The 24,510-nt window shown below is 41.8% G+C and overlaps 1 protein-coding gene across 3 annotated transcripts; it reads right to left on the bottom strand.

The window, feature by feature from the left end:
• Positions 1 to 1,267: 1,267 nt before the first annotated feature.
• LOC139575507 (troponin T, fast skeletal muscle isoforms-like) lies at positions 1,268 to 22,085 on the bottom strand. 3 transcript variants are annotated; one of them, XM_071400510.1, is made up of 15 exons: positions 21,948 to 22,085; positions 18,201 to 18,237; positions 16,869 to 16,882; positions 14,260 to 14,376; positions 11,563 to 11,580; positions 11,110 to 11,130; positions 10,420 to 10,438; positions 9,991 to 10,030; positions 9,734 to 9,850; positions 8,940 to 9,017; positions 8,709 to 8,822; positions 7,519 to 7,631; positions 7,202 to 7,292; positions 5,112 to 5,152; positions 1,268 to 1,594 (listed from the first exon to the last, which is right to left on the bottom strand). In XM_071400510.1, exons 2-15 carry the CDS (start codon positions 18,218 to 18,220, stop codon positions 1,558 to 1,560), a joined length of 840 nt encoding a protein of 279 aa, XP_071256611.1. In that variant the 5' UTR covers positions 18,221 to 18,237; positions 21,948 to 22,085; the 3' UTR covers positions 1,268 to 1,557. The 3 variants fall into 3 exon arrangements, with proteins under 3 accessions (XP_071256611.1, XP_071256612.1, XP_071256613.1); XM_071400511.1 differs by lacking the exon at positions 11,110 to 11,130; XM_071400512.1 differs by lacking the exons at positions 11,110 to 11,130; positions 11,563 to 11,580.
• Between the last annotated feature and the right edge of the window lie 2,425 nt (positions 22,086 to 24,510).

Genomic DNA, 24,510 nt, shown 5'->3' with positions numbered 1-24,510 from the left:
CACACACACACACACACACACACACACACACACACACACACACACACACACACACACACACACACACACACACACACACACACACATCACACTCACACACACACACTCCCCTTCTTGGCTTCCATGGCAACCCCCACGGGAACCTTTCCCCAATAGAATCTTTCCCCCACGGGAACCACACCTGTTGACATTCTCACAAACAATCGCAACATTATTTCAATAACATATAGAAGCTTTTCTCGCAGCTCTGGTATATAAAGCCTTTTTGAGGCCTTGCAGCACAATGACCAAACGATATACTGTATGTGAGGCTCTTGATCATATCGTTGATCATGGCACTTGTTAAACTTTGACACAAATTAGTATGTGATAAATAACACAATATATTTCATCTCAGTATTTGTTATAGTCAAAATAATCCATACATTATGCTTGTTTTACTCAAAAACGAGTTGTATGAGCTCAGGTCAATGAGGCCTACAGGCCAAAAATAGCAAATAGAAGTTAAAAACGTGTCATGTTCACAAGAACTTAAGTTGATAAAAAGATCGAACACAACATTAGGTGATAATATATCTATTATTATGGACTTATAATCAGCTATAATGGGGCGGTCATTTTGGACCGGAAACACATAATTAATGAACATGAAACGAACACAACAGGAGGGTTAAAAGCGTTGTGCCAGTAACTGAAATACAGCTGGTTCAAACGCCGACATGGCGAGGAGACAAGGACAAAACGTCGCTCTGCTAAATCAGCTTCTGATAAATGATTTAAATGTAACATTAAACGAAAGCTATCACATTTTGGGGGAATTTTGAGAAGTTGCATAGATTCCAATGTTTTATTCGTTTTTATCGAATACATGATGACATTTTATTGACGTGTATTTCGTCTTTGCCCTGTTCCGCTGTTAGGTCGAATAAGCTTAAACTTAAAAAAGCCATTCGTATTTTTACCATTTCTGTGGTAATTAAATCTAGGTTTATGATTTTACAGAGAGCCTACAGTGAGGGATCTTACAAATTATCATAGAGAAATGATCAATAGGCTACATATTGATTTTGGATATCTGGATTCTAGAAGAAAAAAAATATCTTATTTGAAAATAAAATATCGAAATCATGGAAGACCCACCTGAGTTCGGCTACTGTCGCTTCACAAGAGTAGGCCCACCCAAACTGTATTGCGCGACGTTAAAGTAAATAACATGTGTTTTATTGCGCTGCGAACAGTTAACACACAACAGCAACACACACACACATGAAGCGTCACTCTTTTTTATTTACAAAAAAAATACCACGATGAGAAGCTAACGACAGTCCGGTGTGAGAGGACAGGACATGAGAAGAATGCGACTGTGACAACATAATTCACATAACACGAAGGCAGACAGTAGGACATCCAGTGCAGCTCGTCGGTTCCATGACATGGCTCTAGCCGGGGTCTGGATGGCTGTGGCGGGCAAAGGCAGAGGCAGTTGTCCCTGCCGGTACAGAAGCGGGCAGCATGGCGGACGCACGCCGGTGCTGAGGCCTCTGCGGGCGGCGCTGTTTACTTTCTGCGGCGGGCTGCGGCTCCCTTCTTGCTGCTGCAATGCGCCAACAGTGCAAACACACGTCAGGGGTCCTGTTCTGTTATGTAGGTAATGCCCTCTAGTGTCAAGCATTGGCTTTAAACAGCAGCCAATGACATAGTCCCCTTGGTGAACCATAGTCAGAATGTATGATTTATTTACATGTTTAGGATACCACACCACGTGTAAATTAGAATATCCAAAATGGCCTATGGGCCAACATTAGTTCTGAGGTCAGGAGGCACTATTCTTTACAACGTTATTACTACCGTGAGAGTAAATCGTATTTTAAAAAGCCTATCATACAAGGACAAAATAAGTTATGTTTCATTTGATTCTTTGTTCAAAATGTTGGACTATCTTTTAAGCTATCCTAGATAGAGTGTTATATTCAGTATACTATTGTAAAACACAGTGGCTGTCGTGTTCAGTATACTATTGTAAAACACAGTGGCTGTCGTGTTCAGTATACTATTGTAAAACACAGTAGATGTCATGTTCAGTATACTATTGTAAAACACGTGTTCAGTATACTATTGTAAAACACAGTAGATGTCGTGTTCAGTATACTATTGTAAAACACAGTGGCTGTCGTGTTCAGTATACTATTGTAAAACACAGTAGATGTTATATTCAATATACTATTGTAAAACACAGTAGATGTCGTGTTCAGTATACTATTGTAAAACACAGTAGATGTTATATTCAGTATACTATTGTAAAACACAGTAGATGTCGTGTTCAGTATACTATTATAAAACACAGTAGATGTCGTGTTCAGTATACTATTGTAAAACACAGCAGATGTCATGTTCAGTATACTATTGTAAAACACAGTAGATGTTATATTCAGTATACTATTGTAAAACACAGTAGATGTCGTGTTCACTAAACTATTGTAAAACACAGTAGATGTCGTGTTCAGTATACTATTGTAAAACACAGTAGATGTCGTGTTCAGTATACTATTGTAAAACACAGTAGATGTCATGTTCAGTATGTTATTGTAAAACACAGCAGATGTCATGTTCAGTATACTATTGTAAAACACAGTAGATGTCGTGTTCACTAAACTATTGTAAAACACAGTAGATGTCGTGTTCAGTATACTATTGTAAAACACAGTAGATGTCGTGTTCAGTATACTATTGTAAAACACAGTAGATGTCGTGTTCACTAAACTATTGTAAAACACAGTAGATGTCGTGTTCAGTATACTATTGTAAAACACAGTAGATGTCGTGTTCAGTATACTATTGTAAAACACAGTAGATGTCGTGTTCACTAAACTATTGTAAAACACAGTAGATGTCGTGTTCAGTATACTATTGTAAAACACAGTAGATGTCGTGTTCAGTATACTATTGTAAAACACAGTAGATGTCGTGTTCAGTATACTATTGTAAAACACAGTAGATGTCGTGTTCAGTATACTATTGTAAAACACAGTAGATGTCGTGTTCACTAAACTATTGTAAAACACAGTAGATGTCGTGTTCAGTATACTATTGTAAAACACAGTAGATGTCGTGTTCAGTATACTATTGTAAAACACAGTAGATGTCATGTTCAGTATGTTATTGTAAAACACAGTAGATGTCATGTTCAGTATACTATTGTAAAACACAGTAGATGTCGTGTTCAGTATGTTATTGTAAAACACAGTAGATGTCGTGTTCAGTATGTTATTGTAAAACACAGTAGATGTCATGTTCAGTATACTATTGTAAAACACAGTAGATGTCGTGTTCAGTATGTTATTGTAAAACACAGCAGATGTCATGTTGACCAGTGTTAGCTAGTTTTAGTCACACTCACACATTTAGATGTAGTTGACCATGCTGCAATACAATGTCAAGCTGATGCCATACTTAGCTCAGTTATATCAGATGGTAAACTATATAAAGTATCCCATCGAGACAAACCAGCTCAGGGAGAGATCCATATACAGAAATACTATAAGTATATTATTTGTCATCCTTGAAGGATGAAAGTTCTCTACACATGACTCATCCACCCAGACTCAGACAGAAAGACTCATCCACACAGACTCAGACAGACAGATGGCAAAGAAATTAAGGTAAGAAATTAATGTGGGCTACAATGTTTGGTAGGCCAATGTTAAGAGCAATTTGTTCCCTTTTGATCAATCTTGAAGAATACTTGGACCAATTAAAGAGCAAGTGGTGAAACGTTCAATGCTTCACAAGTACTTCCAGTAGCTGGGGATGATGTGGGGAAAGTACTTCCTGTTGACATTATATGCTGTTGAGACTCACTTCCTACTGACATATTAGTGTTGAGACTCACTTCCTGTTGACATATTATAGTGTTGAACCTCACTTCCTGTTGACATATTATGCTGTAGAGCCTCACTTCCTATTGACATATTATAGTGTTGAGCCTCATTTCCTATTGACATATTAGTGTTGAGACTCACTTCCTATTGACATATTATGCTGTTGAGACTCACTTCCTATTGACATATTATAGTGTTGAGCCTCACTTCCTATTGACATATTATAGTGTTGAGCCTCACTTCCTATTGACATATTATGCTGTTGAGACTCACTTCCTATTGCCATATTATAGTGTTGAGCCTCACTTCCTATTGCCATATTATAGTGTTGAGCCTCACTTCCTATTGCCATATTATAGTGTTGAGCCTCACTTCCTATTGACATATTATAGTGTTGAGCCTCACTTCCTATTGCCATATTATAGTGTTGAGCCTCTCTTCCTATTGTCATATTATAGTGTTGAGACTCACTTCCTATTGCCATATTATAGTGTTGAGACTCACTTCCTTTGCCTCTGAAGCAGCCCTTGCAGTACATGGACAACAACGCAGAGCCATACTGTATAGAACTAGAGTTCTGATGTAGACTGTACAGTACTTCTCACTGTTGTATGACATGATGATGATAATTTGATGGAACCGCCGTAGAGAAATGTTGTTAAATACCTCTCCTCTGGTACGGACGAGATAAGTCACTCGTTATTGGCTAGTCTCGTTAGGTGGATGGTGTTTCAGGGGGTCAGCAATGGAATTATTATTTTTTTTTTTTACTACGCACGACACTTCAGTGTTTTCCAATGTCCTACCTTTTATGCAAAAACAAAATGTCCGCCTTGTAAACCTGTTGTAAGGACATTTTGTGTGCTTCTTAGTAGAACAGTCATGCCTTAGTGTTGCAGAAGTGAGCCGTATAATGTTGACCAACACAACTCTTTGTCAAGCCCTCTTCTAACTCTGACCAGAATTAGAGTGTCATGACAACGGCTTTCATTATTCATTATTAGGACATGCATCAGATCAGGTTATCATACTGTCTGTCTCTGAGGAGTGACGAGAGTGTTTTTTTGTTGTCCCAAATGGCACCCTATTCCCTATATCGTGCACTACTTTTGATCGGAACCCTATGGGCCCTGGTCAAAAGTAGTGCACTATATTCGGAATAGAGTTCAATTTGGGACGCATACAATGACTGGGAGAGGAAGGAATTCTGAGGGAGTGGGAGGCAGTACTTACTGTTTCTGAAGCTCATCAATACGATTTCTGAGAGAGATGACCTGAAAACAACACATGAGCGTGTTTAAACCAATCAGAAGCAGCAGGGAGAGGGGGGGCGTTACATTTGACCCCTGATCTCTGGGTCATTAGTAACACCTTTAAGGAGACAGCAGCAGTCCTGCGGGAACGACCTGTTGGGCTGAGGTGGGCAACCAAGAGTACTCTCACTGACACACATACCCACTACAGCACTAGTGAATACTAGTGTCTGGATCAGCTCAGGCAATATCTTCACAAGGATTGTAGTTGATCTGATGTCGTTAAATCACAGGAGGTGAGGACGGCTGACACGCGTAAACACCGGAACGGAGTGAATGGAATGGCATCAAACACATTTCATCAAAACACATGTGTTTAATGTATTTGATTCCAATCCAACCATCCTACTCCAGCAATTACCACAATTTCCTCCCCAATTAAAGTGTTGGACTAGTAACCGAAAGGTTGCAAGATCAAATCCCCGAGCTGACAAGGTAAAAATCTGTCGTTCTGCCCCTGAACAAGGCAGTTAACCCACTGTTCCTAGGCCGTCATTGAAAATAAGAATTTGTTCATAATTGATTTGCCTGGTTAAATAAAGGTAAAAAAGAAAAGAGCAGAACCCCTTTGTCTCACCATCTGGTGAATGTACCTACCACTGATGTAACTGTAAGGGCTGGTTTACCAGACACAGATTAAGCCTAATCCTGGCCTAAAAAAAACTGATCAATTGAGAATCTCCAGTTACATGTGTCTGGGAAACTGACCCTAAATGCATAATTAGCCTGTGTGTGCACAAAGTTGATCATCGTAATAATAACTTATTTTTGCCTGAAACATGGTTTTCAGCGTTACCCTCTGCCTGAAAGACAACCGTCAGATCCTTCCAGAAGGAGAGAAAACGTTTACCCTCTGATTATAAATCAGTGGCCTTCTGCCTGAAAGACAACAGTCAGATCCTTACAGAAGGAGAGAAAACGTTTACCCTCTGATTATAAATCAGTAGTCAATAAAATAAATAAGAGCACAATAGCACAGCTTTTTACCAAAACAGGGGCGGGAGTGCACTTTGTTATTGTTTCATTTGCTGATTGCCACTTTAATTTCAATTTACTTCCTGAATTATCTGAATTCAAATTTAAATTGACCCTGAACCATTTAGACTATAATTAATATAATTATTATAACAATAACAAAGCGTACTCCCACCCAATGTTCCGGCACTGAGCAAATTTCAGGTCTGCTGAGGTACAAACTTGAACGTTGTGACTTTTCTGTGCAACTTCCAGGGTGCATTTACAGTGAACACTGAGGCTGTACCTGCTTTAAGTTACAGTTTCAGACAGTGGTCAAGTAGGCTTCTGCGGCTATTTGATCCTAATGTAACTCTACCAGAGTGGCCTACCATCAAACACTAGGCCTATATATTACCGTCGCAAGGCATATGAATTAACAGCAAACAACGCAATTATCACAACACATACGTTGTAACGTGGCCATACAGAAATGGTTTGTCCAGATCGGTGTGGAAGATCTTGACTGGCCTGCACAGAGCCCTGACCTCAACCCCATTGAACACCTTTGGGGATGAATTGGAACGCTGACTGCGGGCCAGGCCTAATCGCCCAACATCAGTGCCCGACCTCACTAACGCTCTTGTGGCTGAATGGAAGCAAGTCCCCGCAGCAATGTTCCATCATCTAGTGGAAAGCCTTCGCAGCAGAGTGGAGGCTGTTATAGCAGCAAAGGGCGAGGACCAACTCCATATTAATGCCCATGATTTTGTAATGAGATGTTCGACGAGCAGGTGTATTTGGCCAGCAGGTGTATTTGGCCATTTGGCCATGTAGTGAATGTAGTGTATGTAGTGTATGTAGCTACTACAGAATCCTCCTTTAAATGATGTGGAGAGAAAAAAATCGAAAATATATATATTATTTTATTGTATTAAAAAAATACTTAATTGGAAGGTGAATTGATTCCAACCCTAATGTATAATAATGGTCATTTTGCATAGTATCTCTATGGAAGAAGCACATAAAAAAATGTAAATGTAAAAAATCACTCACCTCATACTTCTGCCTCTTGAGTTTCTCAATGTGTTCATACTTCTCAGACTCCAGTTGGTGCATCCATTCCCATAGATCCTTAGCCTTGTCCCTGAAAAGGACAACACATTCAGGAGGATGGCTTAAAAACGGCACATTTCTGTCATCTGAAAACGACAATAGCGAAATGAAGTATTCTCATAGTCCAAGAGATGTCTACAAGGAACATTCTAGTTCCTCTACAACTATGTCACACTGCTCAGGTTCAGGACTCACTGCCTCTTTTACTAACACAGAAACAAATATATCCATATCTCCCACCGAAACTAATATCTTACTTGAGCTTGTCCTCGTTCAGATGGTCGATGTTGAGAGGCTTGCGTCGCTCCACTAGGATCTTCTTCTTCTTCTCTCTCTCAGTCTGCTTCTTACCTCCTCTCCTAGTGTCAGCCTGGGAGGTGACAGAGCAACGGTAACCGGTTCAGAGACACACACACACAGGGAATATAGCCTGGCTGCCCATCCACATCACTCAGGCTCAACGCCACGGCCCCGCTAATGTTTCTTCTGGATCTATTTGAGAAAGCGAACACATTCTGACCCGTTCTGATTGGTCCCAGAAACCGATGGGTTGGGACAGAGCTGGCCTACACGAATAAATGAATCGCGTCATTGTTTTGACGTCAGCACAAACGACTTCTAGGATGGCGGGTTCAGACAGATGAATGGGGCGATCGATAGAACAACATAATTAAATTCAGGATGAGTCGTCAGGTAATGGGAAATAAGGGCAGCCATTTTAGATTTAATCTAGATCTGTGTTGAACAAGAGGTTCAGAGCTACAGCTCATGATGACAAACAATCTGTAACTTCAATCATGTTACGTCTCTCTCTGTCATTATCTTCCAATCATGTTACGTCTCTCTCTGTCATTATCTTCCAATCATGTTACGTCTCTCTCTGTCATTATCTTCCAATCATGTGACGTCTCTCTGTCATTATCTTCCAATCATGTTACGTCTCTCTCTGTCATTATCTTCCAATCATGTTACATCTCTCTCTGTCATTATCTTCCAATCATGTTTCGTTGTTATATGATGCGTGTCGTTTCATGGAACCAACTAGGACTGAAGCATCCACTAATTAAACCTTAAAACGTGTTTCCAGAAGAGCAGGTTGGCTGTGATGAAGACAGGTCCATGTTTTACAAAGGAGTACACTCTATATGTAGGGAACAAGGTAGTGCACTCTATATGTAGGGAACAGGATAGTACACTCTTTATGTAGGTGGTACACTCTATATGTAGGGAACAAGGTAGAGCACTCTATATGTAGGGAACAGGATAGTACACTCTTCATGTAGGTGGTACACTCTATATGTAGGGAACAAGGTACTGCACTCCCGAGTGGCGCAGCGGTCTAATGCACTGCATCTCAGTGCTAGAGCCACCACTACAGACCCTGGTTCAATTCCAGGCTGTATCACAACTGGCCGTGATTAGAAGTGGTGTGTGGAGGTCACCTGACCTTCTGCAGTGAGCTGCTATAGCTGGAGCCCATGTTGGTCAGGGCTGACTTCTTCTTAGCGTCATCATCAGCCTTTCTCCTTTGATCCATCTCCTCCTTCTTCAGCCTCTCCTCCTGTACAAGTAACCACAACACCCACGTTAAGCAAACCACATGTTGGTAAAAAAAACAAAAAACTTAAGCTACATGTTGAATTCACGTGTTTGCTTGCAGAGTTTAGGCTATACTGACCTCACGTCTGGCCTGGCGTTCCTTGTCCTTCTCAGTGCGTACCCTCTGGATCTCGGCCCTCTCTGACCTACGTTTCTCCTGGGAGGAGAAGAATAGAACCATGTACACAGTTGTTTACAGGTCTGCCACCAGAAGACATGGTTACTGTAACCTTGTTGCTTGGGCTAAAGGATAGGTTGTTTACAGGTCTGCCACCAGAAGACATGGTTACTGTAACCTTGTTGCTTGTGCTAAAGGATAGGTTGTTTACAGGTCTGCCACCAGAAGACATGGTTACTGTAACCTTGTTGCTTGTGCTAAAGGATAGGTTGTTTACAGGTCTGCCACCAGAAGACATGGTTACTATAACCTTGTTACTTGGGCTAAAGGATAGGTTGTTTACAGGTCTGCCACCAGAAGACATGGTTACTGTAACCTTGTTGCTTGTGCTAAAGGATAGGAATGATGTTCTAGAAGTTCTTCAAGACAGAAGCCCAAAATTCTCAAAAGGTCACCATCGACCTATGTATTAGTTTGGGCTCCATTCCGCAAGTCAAGCATAGTTTCTACTCCTGTATTTATACTTGGTTCTACCAGGGTTGGGGTCAATTCCATTTCAATTCCAGTCAATTCAGAACGTTAACCAAATTCCAACTCCAATTCCAAATGTTCCTAATTGAAAAGAATAGAAGAAGAATCGTAGTTGTAATTGAAGAGTACTTCCTGAATGGTCTGCAATTTAAATTGAGTTGACCCCAAACCCTGGTATTTACACCTGTGTTTACAGCTGTAAAGGCGAGGTAATAACAGCTCACAATTCTGGACTTGAGGGCGATAAGCTCCTCCTCCTCCTTCTTCCTGTTCTCAAAGTGGACGTCGATCAGCCCCTGCAGCTCAACCAGGTCTTTGTTCTGACGCTTCTTATGAAGGTCCTGTTAAAACAACAACGTTAGAGAGAGATTACCTCAAGTGTAGTATCACTGTACCAGACCTAAACTGTTGCTTTCTTTTGGCCAAGGATGTTTTAGTTCAAGAAACAAGATTTAGAACGAAGGATTTACAGTTTACTTACGTCAAAGTCCACCTTCTCGCCGTCAGGGACCTTAGGGACTCTACGGAATGTCAAAAGATGCCACGTAAGTTATGTCTAATGCTTTAGGACAACCCAGGAATATTCACCGGGTTCTGGCGCTGCCACTGTTGGTTCTGTCCTCATAAAACATTTAGCGTACAAACTACAGGGTTACAAACATGTGGAAGCCAGGGTTCTGGACTTCCGGTTAATTCCATTTCAATTCAGTCAATTCACCAAGTAAACTGAAATTCTAGCAGTTCCAATTCGTTCAATTCCTCCTTCACTTGTTTTCTCAATTAGGACAATTGGAATTGGAATTTCAGTTTACTTCCTGAATGGACTGAATTGATTCCAACTCTGATGAACACACATACACAGCTTGAACTGGTTGGTTTGACATGGATGTTGGATAGAACTTCTACTCACTTGAACTTGGGCTTCTCCTCTGTTCAGTAAGAACATGGTAAAAGTGGGAAGAATATAGTACAGAGTTAGCGATATCACATACAGTGACAACGATCTCAAGCAACAGACCCAAAATGGAGTTTCAGTTAATCAAGGGGACATATCCGTGTGGGCTGCAGTTTCAGGCTACTTTTAACTTGTAAAAATAATAACAAATTAATATTTTAAGAGGGAAAAGTAAACCGTTTGTAGGTTTTACTTTCAATTTCACAATGTTAATTTGGTATGTTGTTAGTGAAACAAGCTGTATAACATGTATAATAACAGACATGTGTACAGTATAGCTGCTTGTAAGGATAAGTAGGACAAGAGCAATACCTTACTATTTACTATGTAGGATCTCTATGCTATTTATGACTTCCATTCTCTTTTTTTCTTCTTCATTAGAACTACTTAATTGTCAGAATTAGACTCTTTCTACAATCCAAGACTGAATTCTGTACTTGGATGATACATGTTAATTCTATTCCAAAAGTCAAGTTGGTGGTGGAAATATGATTAAAATCAGAAATTACAATGAATTGTCAATAAGTACAGAAACATCGTTGACGTTGTGATTAGATTTTTGGCTTGACCTTCACACTCAAACAGGTAGAAACCACAAGCAAAGGCAACAGCAACACTCTTGCAGTCAGAGAAATACAAAAGTACCATCTTGTTCTCCTTCCTCGACTGGTTTGGCAGAATGTCATGCAGGAAGAGAAGCAGACAGAGCAGACATGAACATACGAGTCACTGCAGCATTTCATATTCCGTCACCCTTTCTCACGCTGTCACAACACGTCTGTTTGCGGACATTTCTCATATAGGCCACTCAGGCCGTTGTTTCGCGTGACAGACTATTCACGCGAGATTTGGTTCTTGGTTCCGAGATTACTCAGGCCTTGACTTTCATGAATTTGTTGGGAGTATGGGGAAAGATATTTAGCAGGAGACTACATTTGGGCAGTATTTTTGCTGCTGGAGCACATGGACTCATGGACAGGGTCTCTTTCTCCAGTCTTGCGATACCGTAAACCTCCTGAACTGGGAGAGGAGACTGACACAGTGCAGTCTGTCCAATCAGAGGTACACATACAATTTTAAGAACTTGAATACACATACCTTCCTCTTCATAGGCCTCTGCATGCAGCAAGCGTCCAAAGCAAGAGCAGAATAGATATCATGATCAGTGATATATACTGTACATAAGCTCAGGACAAGCTGTCGGTGCCTGCTAGGGTTGCAAAGTTCCGGAAAGTTCCAGAAATCTTCCAATGGGATTTCTGAAGAAAACAACTGGAAACTTTGTGAAACTTCCCAGAAGTTTACCACCCTGGTGCCTGCTAGCACATTCACTACACCTAGCTGACTAGGCACAGCTCTGCAGAACATTCACTCACCCAAATTGAGGTGTTTATGACCAGTGTAATACACCATAAATTACAGTCAATTTGGCCAGAAGTACAGTTTAAGAAAACAGGTAAATATGAATATGAACTATAACAATATATAATTGATATACAGTATTATATTAAATAACACCCCAATGTGAGAGCTAAACAAGTTGTTAACAGTGATCAACTTTCTGCATCATTCCTGTAATCATTCCTTTATAGGTTAATAAAATAAGCTTTTCAGACAAGATCTCAAAAGGGGCAAAGAAAGATCCGTTATATGAGGAAACGTCATCCTTCATCCATGCCGTTACGGTAATGAAAACACAGGTATAATGAGGTTTATAGAATGGGGGACTACCTTCCTCAACATCATCTCTGTAATGGTGAAATTAGGACGATTGAGGAAGAGTGACAGAGGTGGGCATGGATGAAAAAAAGACCTTAATCCACATAAAGTCATCAGGTTATTTTGGAGCAGGATTTCAATATAATAATCAGGTTATTTTGGATCAGGATTAAAAGATAATAATCTGGTTATTTTGGAGCAGAATTGAAAGATAATAATCCGGTTATTTTGGAGCAGGATTAAAAGATAATAATCCGGTTATTTGGAGCAGGATTAAAATATAATAATCCGGTTATTTGGAGCAGGATTAAAATATAATAATCCGGTTATTTTGGAGCAGGATTAAAAGATAATAATCCGGTTATTTGGAGCAGGATTAAAAGATAATAATCAGTTACTTATGATGGAAGCTTTCTGTCTTCCATTGAGCATTTTCATACATTTTCCATATTCAGAACATTTCTAGACAGCCACCTCCGGGTTCTAATATATTCCCATCATATACAGAACGTTTAGAGCGCTACAAAATCAAGGGCTCATTATCTTTTCTCCAGTTGCATTCTGGGAGAAGCAGCTCCCGGTGAGGTGATACAGTAAATATGGAAGATAGCAACTCCCAGTGAGGTGATACAGTAAGTATGGAAGATAGCAGTCATTGGTTTAGCTTTAGTTGCTAGCATCCTTACTAGTTTAGTAAATATGCCCAGGTAGAGCTATAGTATCTATTCATCTACAAGCCCAATGCATCTGCAGCATCTAACAGCACATTCCTCATTAACCCCTAGCTCCTACCACCATCTAGGCACATCTAACAGCACATTCCTCATTAACCCCTAGCTCCTACCACCGTCTAGGCACATCTAACAGCACATTGCTCATTAACCCCTAGCTCCTACCACCGTCTAGGCACATCTAACAGCACATTCCTCATTAACCCCCAGCTCCTACCACCGTCTAGGCACATCTAACAGCACATTCCTCATTAACCCCTAGCTCCTACCACCGTCTAGGTACATCTAACGGCACATTCCTCATTAACCCCTAGCTCCTACCACCGTCTAGGCACATCTAACAGCACATTCCTCATTAACCCTTAGCTCCTACCACTATCTAGGCACATCTAACAGCACATTCCTCATTAACCCTTAGCTCCTACCACTATCTAGGCACATCTAACAGCACATTCCTCATTAACCCCTAGCTCCTACCACCCGTCTAGGCACATCTCAGATCTCCAAGTGCAGAGGGGCTAGGGCCTAGGGGCTAAGGGCTAGGGCCTAGGGGTGGATTTGGGATTGAGCAGAGGGGCTAGGGGCTAGGGGCTAAGGGCTAAGGGCTAGGGCCTAGGGGTGGATTTGGGATTGATCATGATCGGTGATATTAAAGAAGCAGTTTGAGAGGAAGCAGCTGAAGCCACTCAGTGAGGAAGAGGCGTGCTCTGAGAAAGTACATGAACGTGTACTGTTGCTATAACTAATACACATACTAGACTATGGGTATACAGTACCAATATGCATACCGCACTATGGATACACAGTACTAATACACATAGTATACTATGCATATACAGTACTAATATACAGCACATAGTAGACTATGGATATACAGTACTAATATACAGTACATAGTATACTACGCATATATAGTACTAATATACAGCACATAGTAGACTATGCATATACAGTACTAATATACAGTACATAGTAGACTATGCATATAGAGTACGTAGACCAGGGGTGTCAAACTAATTTTGCCCCGTGGGCCATGTTCAGTACCCCCCCCCCAGTACTCAGAACCACTCCCATGAATCAGCTCACAGGGGATCCAGTATGTTTGACACCCCTGATGTAGACGATAGAAGTATGCTTTCTTCATAGAGGGCAGTTATGAAGAGGAGGCACCTCCAGTAGCTCAACAGTTACCATTAGTGCCTCAGGGGTTTCTAGGTGGAGACGGGGGGGGGGGGGCACTATCAGGAGGGACTATGTACTATATTAGTAGGTCTCATCTATGTCTACCTGGGCGACAGGTGTGGTTGCACAAGGGAAGGATGAACGAATAAGCTACGCCACATACCTTCCTCCTCTACAACCTCAGGCTCAGGCTCGGGTTCTGCCTCCTCCTCTACCTCCTCTTCCTCTACCTCCTCCTCTGGGGCTGCCTTGGGGGCTACCTCTACTTCTACTACCTCCTCTTGGGACACGCAGCAGAGCACGCAGCATGCAGCGGGGAACCAGGGGGAGGAAGGGTTTCGGAGAAAGGTTTAGACATTTGTTTATGAACGCGTGAAGGAGGAGAGAGAATCGGTTAGGTTGTAGGATGAAATTAGATTACTTCAGTTTAAGAAGGAGGGATGAGAGGAGAGAGGAGAGAACAGTACTGTCCTGCTGGAGTGTGTGCAGCGAGCAGTGATGCTGAGAAGAACAGAAAGAGAGGGATGAGAGAAGAGAGGAAAGAGTGATGGAAAAAGATGGGTAGATGGCATTAATCAGATGAAGTGAAATGATACGTTATGAATGATTGATGGTTTTCTGCATACCGGAGATACCTGAGTTTGAAAACGTGTCACATGCCAAAAATGTGGAATTCCTTATCGCCCAATCACATTTTTCCTTATTTTTAAAGTTTTCGAAAATCACTAAAAAGTCACTAAGTCAGAACAGTCACCCTTAAGAAGTGTTTGACAAGCCGTTTGATAAATCAAACGTGATTAAGCACAGATAAAACAAACGTAATTATGATAAATGATAAGCAAGCAGGGATTTTGTGAGATTTTTTTTTTTTACAAACGCTTGATCAACAATGACAGACTTTATTATCTAGAGAATTCAGTTGATCACCGGACAAACAAAGCAGGAAGTCTTTCAATTTCACGTGATGAACTGGTACACGAAGCTCACACACAGGGAAGGCTGTATAGGTATCATTATGTGTGGCTGCATACTGTAACGTAATTGTGGTTACTAAGTTATAACAGAGAAGCAGAGCGCACCAATGAAGGTCTGAGTATATGTAAAAGCTTGCTTTGTTGTGTGAAAACAGACATGAATCAAATCAAATCAAATTTTATTAGTCACATACACATAGTTAGCAGATGTTAATGCGAGTGCAGCAAAATGCTTGTGCTTCTAGTTCCGACAGTGCAGTAATATCTAACAAGTAATCTAACAATTCCACTACAACTACCTAATACACACAAAACTAAAGGGATGGAATAAGAATATATACATATAAATATATGGATGAGCGATGGCCGTGCGGCATAGGCGAGATGCAATAGATGGTATAAAATACAGGATACACATATGAGATGAGTAATGTTGTGTGAATCTGACTTCATACAAAGCTAGCTTTCCAGCCAAGTTAATATGTTTATGAGCTCCACATGACCGATATTCGAGGGGAAGCAAAAGCGGCTGTTAATTAGTAATAAAATATCCAGTCACACAAATAATCTATTAAAAAGACTCGCAAAGCAGGCGTTGTCAAACACGTTTCAGATGAAGGGTAAGAGTCGACAAATTAGTAAGAGTGGAAACGTCATGGAAACCGAATTGTCTATTGTTGTTGTTTTACCTTCCTCGTCTTCAGTTTCCGCAAAAGAAATATGTTGAAACAAAAACACAAGTCATTTCTCAGATCATAAATTGGTCCAATCCTTGCCCTGAGACATGGCTCTATAGGAGACATTTCTCAGATCATAAATTGGTCCAATCCTTGCCCTGAGACATGGCTCTATAGGAGACATTTCTCAGATCATAAATTGGTCCAATCCTTGACCTGAGACATGGCTCTATAGGAGTCCATAGCCTTGTCCCAGGTCAAGTCAGAATCACGCTGATCATTCATAATGTGTACTATCCTCCATGACTGCCTACATTACATGTCATTTGTGAGTTTGACAAAAAACATTTATTCAAACCCACATATAAATGCGTATACAATTTGCATTCTCTAAATAATAACACATCTTCACTTGAAGGCTCATCTAGGGTTGTATCCAGTCTAGGAGGACAGGACAGTATATCAGCATCTAGGGCTATATCCTGTCTAGGAAGACAGGACAGTATACCATAATCCAGGGCTGTATCCAGTCCAGGAGGACAGGACAGTATACCAGCATCTAGGGCTGTATCCTGTCTAGGAGGACAGTATACCAGCATCTAGGGCTGTATCCTGTCTAGGAGGACAGTATACCAGCATCTAGGGCTGTATCCAGTCTAGGAGGACAGTATACCATAATCCAGGGCTGTATCCAGTCTAGGAGGGCAGGACAGTATACCAGCATCTAGGATTGTATCCAGTCTAGGAAGACAGGACAGTATCCCAACATCTAGGGCTGTATCCTGTCTAGGAGGACAGTATCCCAACATCTAGGGCTGGGTCCAGTCTAGGTCCAATTATTATCACAACTACTGATACACAGTGTAAAAGAGTTCAGGCTTTACAACAGTATTATTACATGAGTATAAAGTAAACATAGAGTTGAGGACAGACTGGTTGAGAATGGACACAATCTGTCTGTTCTTTGTGAACCCAGTTGGGGGAGACACAGCTCTAAGAATAGAGGATGCTGTTGTACAGAAGGCTTCAGCTCCACCTTGTTTAAATGTGGAGATAGGTGTCACTGATCATTTAAAGTAAGAGTAGATTTTTTCAAAGTAATATTGTTATTTTTCACTTACCCTCGATCTGATCACTGAAAAATAAAAACAGTGTACAGTTAGCATCAACAGGCCCATTTCACTTAGAGTTATAAGGCCAACAACTCTCTACATTCATTTACATCTCCATTCCTACCTACATTAACTGAAACATTCATGTCACCACCAATAAACCTCATGCCTATCCTGTTTCACTCCAATTGCGATTATTTACTATCAAGATACTCAGTATCTTGTTCGTATCTTGTTAGTATCTTGTTAGTTTCTTGTCAGTATCTTGTCAGTATCTTGTTAGTATCTTGTTAGTATCTTGTCCGTATCTTGTTAGTATCTTGTTAGTATCTTGTTAGTATCTTGTTAGTATCTTGTTCGTATCTTGTTAGTATCTTGTTAGTTTCTTGTCAGTATCTTGTTAGTATCTTGTCAGTATCTTGTTAGTATCTTGTTAGTATCTTGTCAGTATCTTGTTAGTATCTTGTCAGTATCTTGTTGGTATCTTGTTAGTATCTTGCTAGTATCTTGTTAGTATCTTGTTAGTATCTTGTCAGTATCTTGTTAGTATCTTGTCAGTATCTTGTTGGTATCTTGTTAGTATCTTGTCAGTATCTTGTTAGTATCTTGTCAGTATCTTGCTAGTATCTTGTCCGTATCTTGTCAGTATCTTGTTAGTATCTTGTTAGTATCTTGTAAGTATCTTGTCAGTATCTTGTTAGTATCTTGCTAGTATCTTGTTAGTATCTTGTTAGTATCTTGTTAGTATCTTGTTGGTATCTTGTTAGTATCTTGCTAGTATCTTGTTAGTATCTTGTTAGTATCTTGTTAGTATCTTGTCAGTATCTTGTTAGTATCTTGTTAGTATCTTGTCAGTATCTTGTCAGTATCTTGTCAGTATCTTGCTAGTATCTTGTCCGTATCTTGTTAGTATCTTGTTAGTATCTTGTCAGTATCTTGTTAGTATCTTGTCAGTATCTTGTCAGTATCTTGTTAGTATCTTGCTAGTATCTTGTTAGTATCTTGTCAGTATCTTGTCAGTATCTTGTTAGTATCTTGTTAGTATCTTGTCAGTATCTTGTCAGTATCTTGTTAGTATCTTGCTAGTATCTTGTTAGTATCTTGTCAGTATCTTGTTAGTATCTTGTTAGTATCTTGTTAGTATCTTGTTAGTATCTTTTAGTCCCACTATTGTGGGACTGCGATTGTATTGCACCAAAATGCAACACATTTATTTAGTTCCACTTGTACATTATTCGGTAGCTAATGAGCCTAACAAGGAAATTAAATCCTCAATCATAAAATGAATGAAATTAAATAAAATGAAAGGAATAAAATGAATCATAAAATGGGAATACTTACACTTCCTCAGTGTCAGACATGGTGACAGGATTTACACCTGGAAGAAAAGTAGGAAAGTTTCTTTATTTAAATGTATTATTTTATTGTAGGATTTTTCCCCCCCTTTCATCTGAAGGAGAATACATGGGTGGTACAAGGAAAGGGAAAGGGGATACCTAGTCAGTTGTACAACTGAATGCATTCAACTGAAATGTGTCTTCCTCATTTAACCCAACCCCTCTGAATCAGAGAGGTGCGGGGGGGGGGGGCTGCCTTAACCGACACACTGCTGAGGTAAGTTATGCCCTCTTCATTCACATCCTTCCAACAACTTTTGACATCATTTGTAGGTTAAAACTTTCCAAATGTGCACTGAAAGGACAACTTAGTGCCATGTAGTACACATGACTAGCTAACACATCTCCTCACCCTCCGTCAGGTCTTTGAAACCCTTAGGCTGTACAGGACGTGGAAGAACTCTCATTTCTAATCCTTTGGATATATATAAAGTGTTTTAAGAGGGTTCTTTCACACCTAGTGGTCCAGGACAGCTGCAGATGTCCTTCAGGCTTAGTCCTTTAGGATCTTATTACCCAGACTCAGCTGAGACCTTGTCTGTCCACATAGCTCCCAAATCCCCCTCTCCTCTTCTCCATATCTGGGCGTCGTGCTCATTCATCACAACAAAGAAGGAATAAGTGATGACGGCAAGGAGAAGTCTGAGGATCCTTCCCGATTGGTTGCGTTCGACAAGACGATTCGGTTGACCCTTTGTGGTTCGTTTGGTTAACTTGTGATATAAAAGACTGGTTGACGATGACGACGAGCCTCCACCAGACTAACACTAAAACAATATAAAAACATTTGGTTGAAAATCTATCCTTTTTTTTGTAATTTTTTTTAACAAATCCTGTATTTAGGTATGAGAACATGACACGTGTGTGTGTGTGTGTGTGTGTGTGTGTGTGTGTGTGTGTGTGTGTGTGTGTGTGTGTGTGTGTGTGTGTGTGTGTGTGTGTGTGCCCGTTTGAAGATTTCCTTGGGTTTGCGTAAGAAAGCCGGAGAAGGTCACAGAGTCAGGGGGGATACCACAGGGGTGTCCAGTATTACCCTTTAGCATTTAGCTGTACGCCCCACAAACATTGTGACTGTCAACGTGCTCTCAACTGTTCCCCGCTAAGCCGTCATTGTAATTGGTAATACTGGTACGATGCTGCGGTACAATTAAGGAGAGCAGTTTTTTGTTGTTGCTGTAAATCCTTTGGTTGAAGAGAACAACGCCTGGGGACTTCAGGAGATTAAGGTCTGAAAACACGACAACGAGACAAGGGATGTAACCTTTGACCCATAACACTCAGTCTAGAACCCTCAGTGCAGCTGTATCTCCATAGCTGTTTGAACTTGAATACACTGTACTGTACTATAGCAGTGGTACCCTGTCGAAATGGACTATCACCCCGTAGCACTCACCTCTGGAGTCATGAAATGCTTTGAAAAAGGCTTGTTGCATCGACATCATCATCCCAGACACCCTTGGACAGACTCCGATTCGCATAACGCCCCCACAAACAGATCCACAGACGACTCAATCTCAATTACACTCCACACTGCTCTCTCCCACCTGGATAAGAGGAACACATCTATGTGCGAATGCTGTTCATTGACTACAGCTCAACGTTCAACACCATAGTGTCCTCCAAGCTCATCACTAAGCTAAGGACCATGGGACTGAACACCTTCCTCTGCAACTGGATCCTGGACTTCCTGACGGGCCGCCCTTCCCCGGGTGGTGAGGGTAGGCAACAACATATCCCCCATCTGACCCTCAACTTGGGAGCCCCTCAGGGATGCGTGCTTAGTCCCCTCTTGTACTCCCTGTTCAGCACAACTGCGTGGCCTTGCACGACTCCAACAAAATCGTTAAGTTTGATGACGACACAACGGCGGTAGGCCTGATCACCGACGACGATGAGACAGCCTATAGGGAGGAGGTGAGTGACCTGGCAGTGTTTCTGGACAACTGCCTCTCCGTCAACGTCAGCAAGGCAAAGGAGCTGATCATGGACTATAGGAAACGGAGGGCCGAGCACGCCCCCATCCACATCGATGGGACTGTAGTGGAGCTGGTTGAAAGCTACAAGTTCCTCTATGTCCACATCACTAAGCATCATGGTCCACACACACCAAGACAGTCGTGAAGAAGGCACGACAACGCCTCTTTCCCCTCAGGAGGCTGAAATGATTTGTCATGGGCCCTCAGATCCTCTAAATGTTCCACAACTGCACCATTGAGAGCATCCTGACTAGCTGCATCACCACTTGATACGGCAACTGCTTGGCATTCGACCGAATGGCGTTACAGACGGTAGTGCGATCCAGGACCTCTACACCAGACGTCAGAGAATGACCCTAAAAATTGTCAAAGACTCCAGCCACCCAGATCATAGACTGTTCTCTCTGCCATAAGACTGCTAAACAGATAGTTAAATAGTTAACCAAATAGCTACCTGGACTATCTGCATTGACCCTTTTTGCACTAACTCTTTTGACTGATCAAATACGCTGCTGCTACTGTTTATTATCTATCCTGTTGCCTAGTTACTTTACCCCTACCTATACAGTATACACATATCTACCTCCATTACCTCTTACCCCTGCACATTGACTTGGTACTGTTGCCCAGTGTATATAGCCAAGTTATCTTTATTCATTTAGTATTTATTCTTTGTGTTATTATTTTTCTATTTTTCTCTCTCTGCGTTGTTGGGAAGGGCCCGTCAGTAAGCATTTCACTGTTAGTCTACACCTGTTGTCTCTCTCTGCGTTGTTGGGAAGGGCCCGTCAGTAAGCATTTCACTGTTAGTCTACACCTGTTGTCTCTCTCTACGTTGTTGGGAAGGGCCCGTCAGTAAGCATTTCACTGTTAGTCTACACCTGTTTACAAACCAAGTGACAAAAACATTTTGATTTGATTTAGCATCCAGGGATTGTCCACCAAAGTTTTCAATTACACAAAACACACATAAAAACACCTTGAAAATAAGTATAGTATTGACCTATCTGTATCTAGAAAGAATTGACTCAATCTATTTTCCCTTTCGGTCAATTTAAACAATTTAAAGTTGTCTTATGAACATTTTTGTCTTACAAATGATATGCTACCTGAAAACTGAACTATTTCAGTTTTTCAGACTGTTTACAGTGCTGCACGTAAACTTAGAGAGTAAACTTAGACATGTTTGACGTGTTTTGCAATTGTGAGACGTGTCCCACAGTCCAACATCTGGGCTCAGATGGCCCCAGCAACCAGCAGTTAGTACCAGTTCCATACGTCAGTAGGCTATAGATTCTCCTATGGTAAATCTACTGTGACAGTAGGAGAGACTGCTTCTTCTTCCTGGACTCCAGTTCCATACGTTAGTAGGCTATAGATTCTCCTACGGTAAATCTACTGTGACAGTAGGAGAGACTACTTCCTCATCCTGGACTCCAGTTCCATACGTTAGTAGGCTATAGATTCTCCTACGGTAAATCTACTGTGATAGTTGGAGAGACTGCTTCTTCTTCCTGGACTCGTAAATCACTGTCTCTTTATCCATCTCTGTCTGTCTCTCTGTATCAGTGGCACGTACCTTAGTGGCACGTACCTTTAACAAACCCTCTATAATAACAGGAATTTAATCAAAACACAGGAATCAATCACTCTTAAAACGGTGAAATGTTGTGTTACTCCAACCCTTTGTCTTTTTATCTATCTTTCTTTCTTACCTCAGACAAGTTGAAAGAAGTGAGGCTCCTTGGCGATGGGATGGGGAGACTGGCTGTAACTCTTCTCATCAAACAAGTCCTTGTGTTATAGTGGTATTTGATCTTGTCAAGCTGCTCATTGGCTGGGGTCTGACAGTGTGAGGTAGGGGAGTCGAGGGGGGCCTGCGGCATCTTAACACCCTCAATAAGGAGATGGAGGAAGGTGGGGAGTTGGAGGGGGGGCTAAGGAGGGATAAGAGAAGGAGTGGGGTTCTGGTTGTGGAAAGAAGCAGCTGACGTGTCTGGGGCTATATTTGTCGTGAGCAGAAGCAGAACTGATAGGATGTGTACGAGTAATGGGGATCCCATTGGGCAGAACCTGCTGGAGTTCGGAGGCTTATACATCAGCGGCTTGGAATGAGGACAATGTCCCCTGTGTGTTCTACCAGCAGGAATACTCTGTCAGTCAGTCTGTCAGTCGGTCTGTCAGTCAGTCTGTCAGTCATTACTGAGTCCAGTCATGGGATGGCAGAGGAGAGGACGGTGTACTTTACAGACTACAAACCAGTCAGTTATTATGTTACATCTTCTAGTATTTTGATCCAGTTATTGAATATACTGTACCTGTAGTCTTCTATGTACTTCCTGTCTTCCAGACATTGTAATATCAGGTATTGGATGTTTTGGGATATTTCTTTATCTAAGTCAGGTATTGGATATTTTGATATTTCTTTATCTAAGTAAATTTGATGAAATTATGTTGCTTTGACAACTTTATTAATTTCTGTGTAACTTTATCTTATGACATATTTTGGATATTTATACTGTTTCTACATGCATGTTTAAAAAAAAGATATATCTTTTCTTATTCATTTTTACCTGAATGTTGGCAACCCGATTTGCATATGTATACATATTCATGTTATATAATTTACATATTCATGTTTATGTGATATGTTTTCATATTCATTTGTATTTGTTTACCTGTTTACATGACAAGGCACCTGGATAGTACTCAACTATGCTGCTGCACCCTTTCACAAAGTTGATCAAGACCTCAGAGAGAAGAGGACACACCCACCGACATGCCGGCCTATCATATTGAACTTCCTCCTTCCCCTCTACTCTCTACACAACACCACACCCACCGACATCCTGGCCTATCATGTGGAACTTCCTCCTTCCTCTCTGCACAACACTTGGAATGGCTCCATGTTCAGATGGCCCACGTGTTTGCTGGACCAGAGGTGATGTCTATGTGTGAGCAGGCTCCTGTCTGCCTCTAGGGGTTGTTGTGTAGGAGCAGGAGCAGGAGCAGGAGCAGGAGCAGGAGCAGGAGCAGGAGCAGGAAAAGGAAAAGGAAAAAGGAGCAGGAACAGGAACAGGAGCAAGAGCAGGAGCAGGAACAGGAACAGAAGCAAGAGCAGGAGCAGGAACAGGAACAGGATCAGGATCAGGATCAGGAGCAGGAGCAGGAACAGGAACAGGAACAAGAAAAGGAAAAGGAGCAGGAGCAGGAACAGGAGCAGGAACAGGAACAGGAACCGGAGCAGGAACAGGAGCAGGAACAGGATCAGGAAAAGGAGCAGGAGCAGGAACAGGAGCAGGAACAGGAGCAGGAAAGAGAGCAGGAGCAGGAGCAGGAACAAGAAAAGGAAAAGGAGCAGGAGCCGGAAAAGGAGCAGGAGCAGGAACAGGAACAGGAGCAGGAGCAGGAACAGGAGCAGGAACAGGAACAGGAAAAAGAGCAGGAGCAGGAGCAGGAGCAGGAGCAGGAGCAGGAGCAGGAGCAGGAGCAGGAGCAGGAGCAGGAACAGCCCAGATCAGGTCATACTCAGAGTAGATCAGCAGGTTCTTTCTGCAGGGCGTGGCCTGGTAATATATCTCAGGTGGTTGTGGAAACCCCTTGACTTCCTGGGTACAGATAGCTCTGTGGTTGTGGAAACCACTTGACTTCCTGGGTACAGGTAGCTCTGTGGTTGTGGAAACCCCTTGACTTCCTGGTTACAGATAGCTCTGTGGTTGTGGAAACCCCTTGACTTCCTGGGTACAGATAGCTCTGTGGTTGTGGAAACCCCTTGACTTCCTGGGTACAGATAGCTCTGTGGTTGTGGAATCCCCTGCCTCCTTGGGTACAGATAGCTCTGTGGTTGTGGAAACCCCTTGACTTCCTGGTTACAGATAGCTCTATGGTTGTGGAAACCTCCTGCATTCCTGTGTACAGATAGCTCTGTGGTTGTGGAAACCCCCTGCCTGCCTCGGTACAGATAGCTCTGTGGTTGTGGAAACTCCCTGCCTGCCTCGGTACAGATAGCTCTGTGGTTGTGGAAACCCCCTGCCTGCCTCGGTACAGGTAGCTCTGTGATTGTGGAAACCCCCTGCCTCGGTACAGGTAGCTCTGTGGTTGTGGAAACCTCCTGCCTGCCTCGGTACAGATAGCTCTGTGGTTGTGGAAACCCCCTGCCTGCCTCGGTACAGATAGCTCTGTGGTTGTGGAAACCCCCTGCCTGCCTCGGTACAGATAGCTCTGTGGTTGTGGAAACCCCCTGCCTGCCTCGGTACAGATAGCTCTGTGGTTGTGGAA

This window comes from Salvelinus alpinus, chromosome 5, assembly GCF_045679555.1.
Source record: "Salvelinus alpinus chromosome 5, SLU_Salpinus.1, whole genome shotgun sequence".
In the NCBI taxonomy this organism is placed as follows: Eukaryota; Metazoa; Chordata; class Actinopteri; order Salmoniformes; family Salmonidae; genus Salvelinus; species Salvelinus alpinus.
Note: the sequence above shows the minus strand (reverse complement) of the source record. Positions and strands in the feature narration are given on the sequence as shown.

What these genes read in the sequence shown, in the direction of transcription:
- LOC139575507 (XM_071400510.1), bottom strand. Translation starts at nt 18,220, where the DNA reads ATGTCTGACACTGAGGAAGT. An exon ending in AACGCCAGGCCAGACGTGAG is followed by an intron (nt 8,823 to 8,939) that starts GTCAGTATAGCC and finishes TTACTTGTACAG; the next exon opens with GAGGAGAGGCTGAAGAAGGA. An exon ending in CTGAACGAGGACAAGCTCAA is followed by an intron (nt 7,293 to 7,518) that starts GTAAGATATTAG and finishes TGTCCTTTTCAG; the next exon opens with GGACAAGGCTAAGGATCTAT.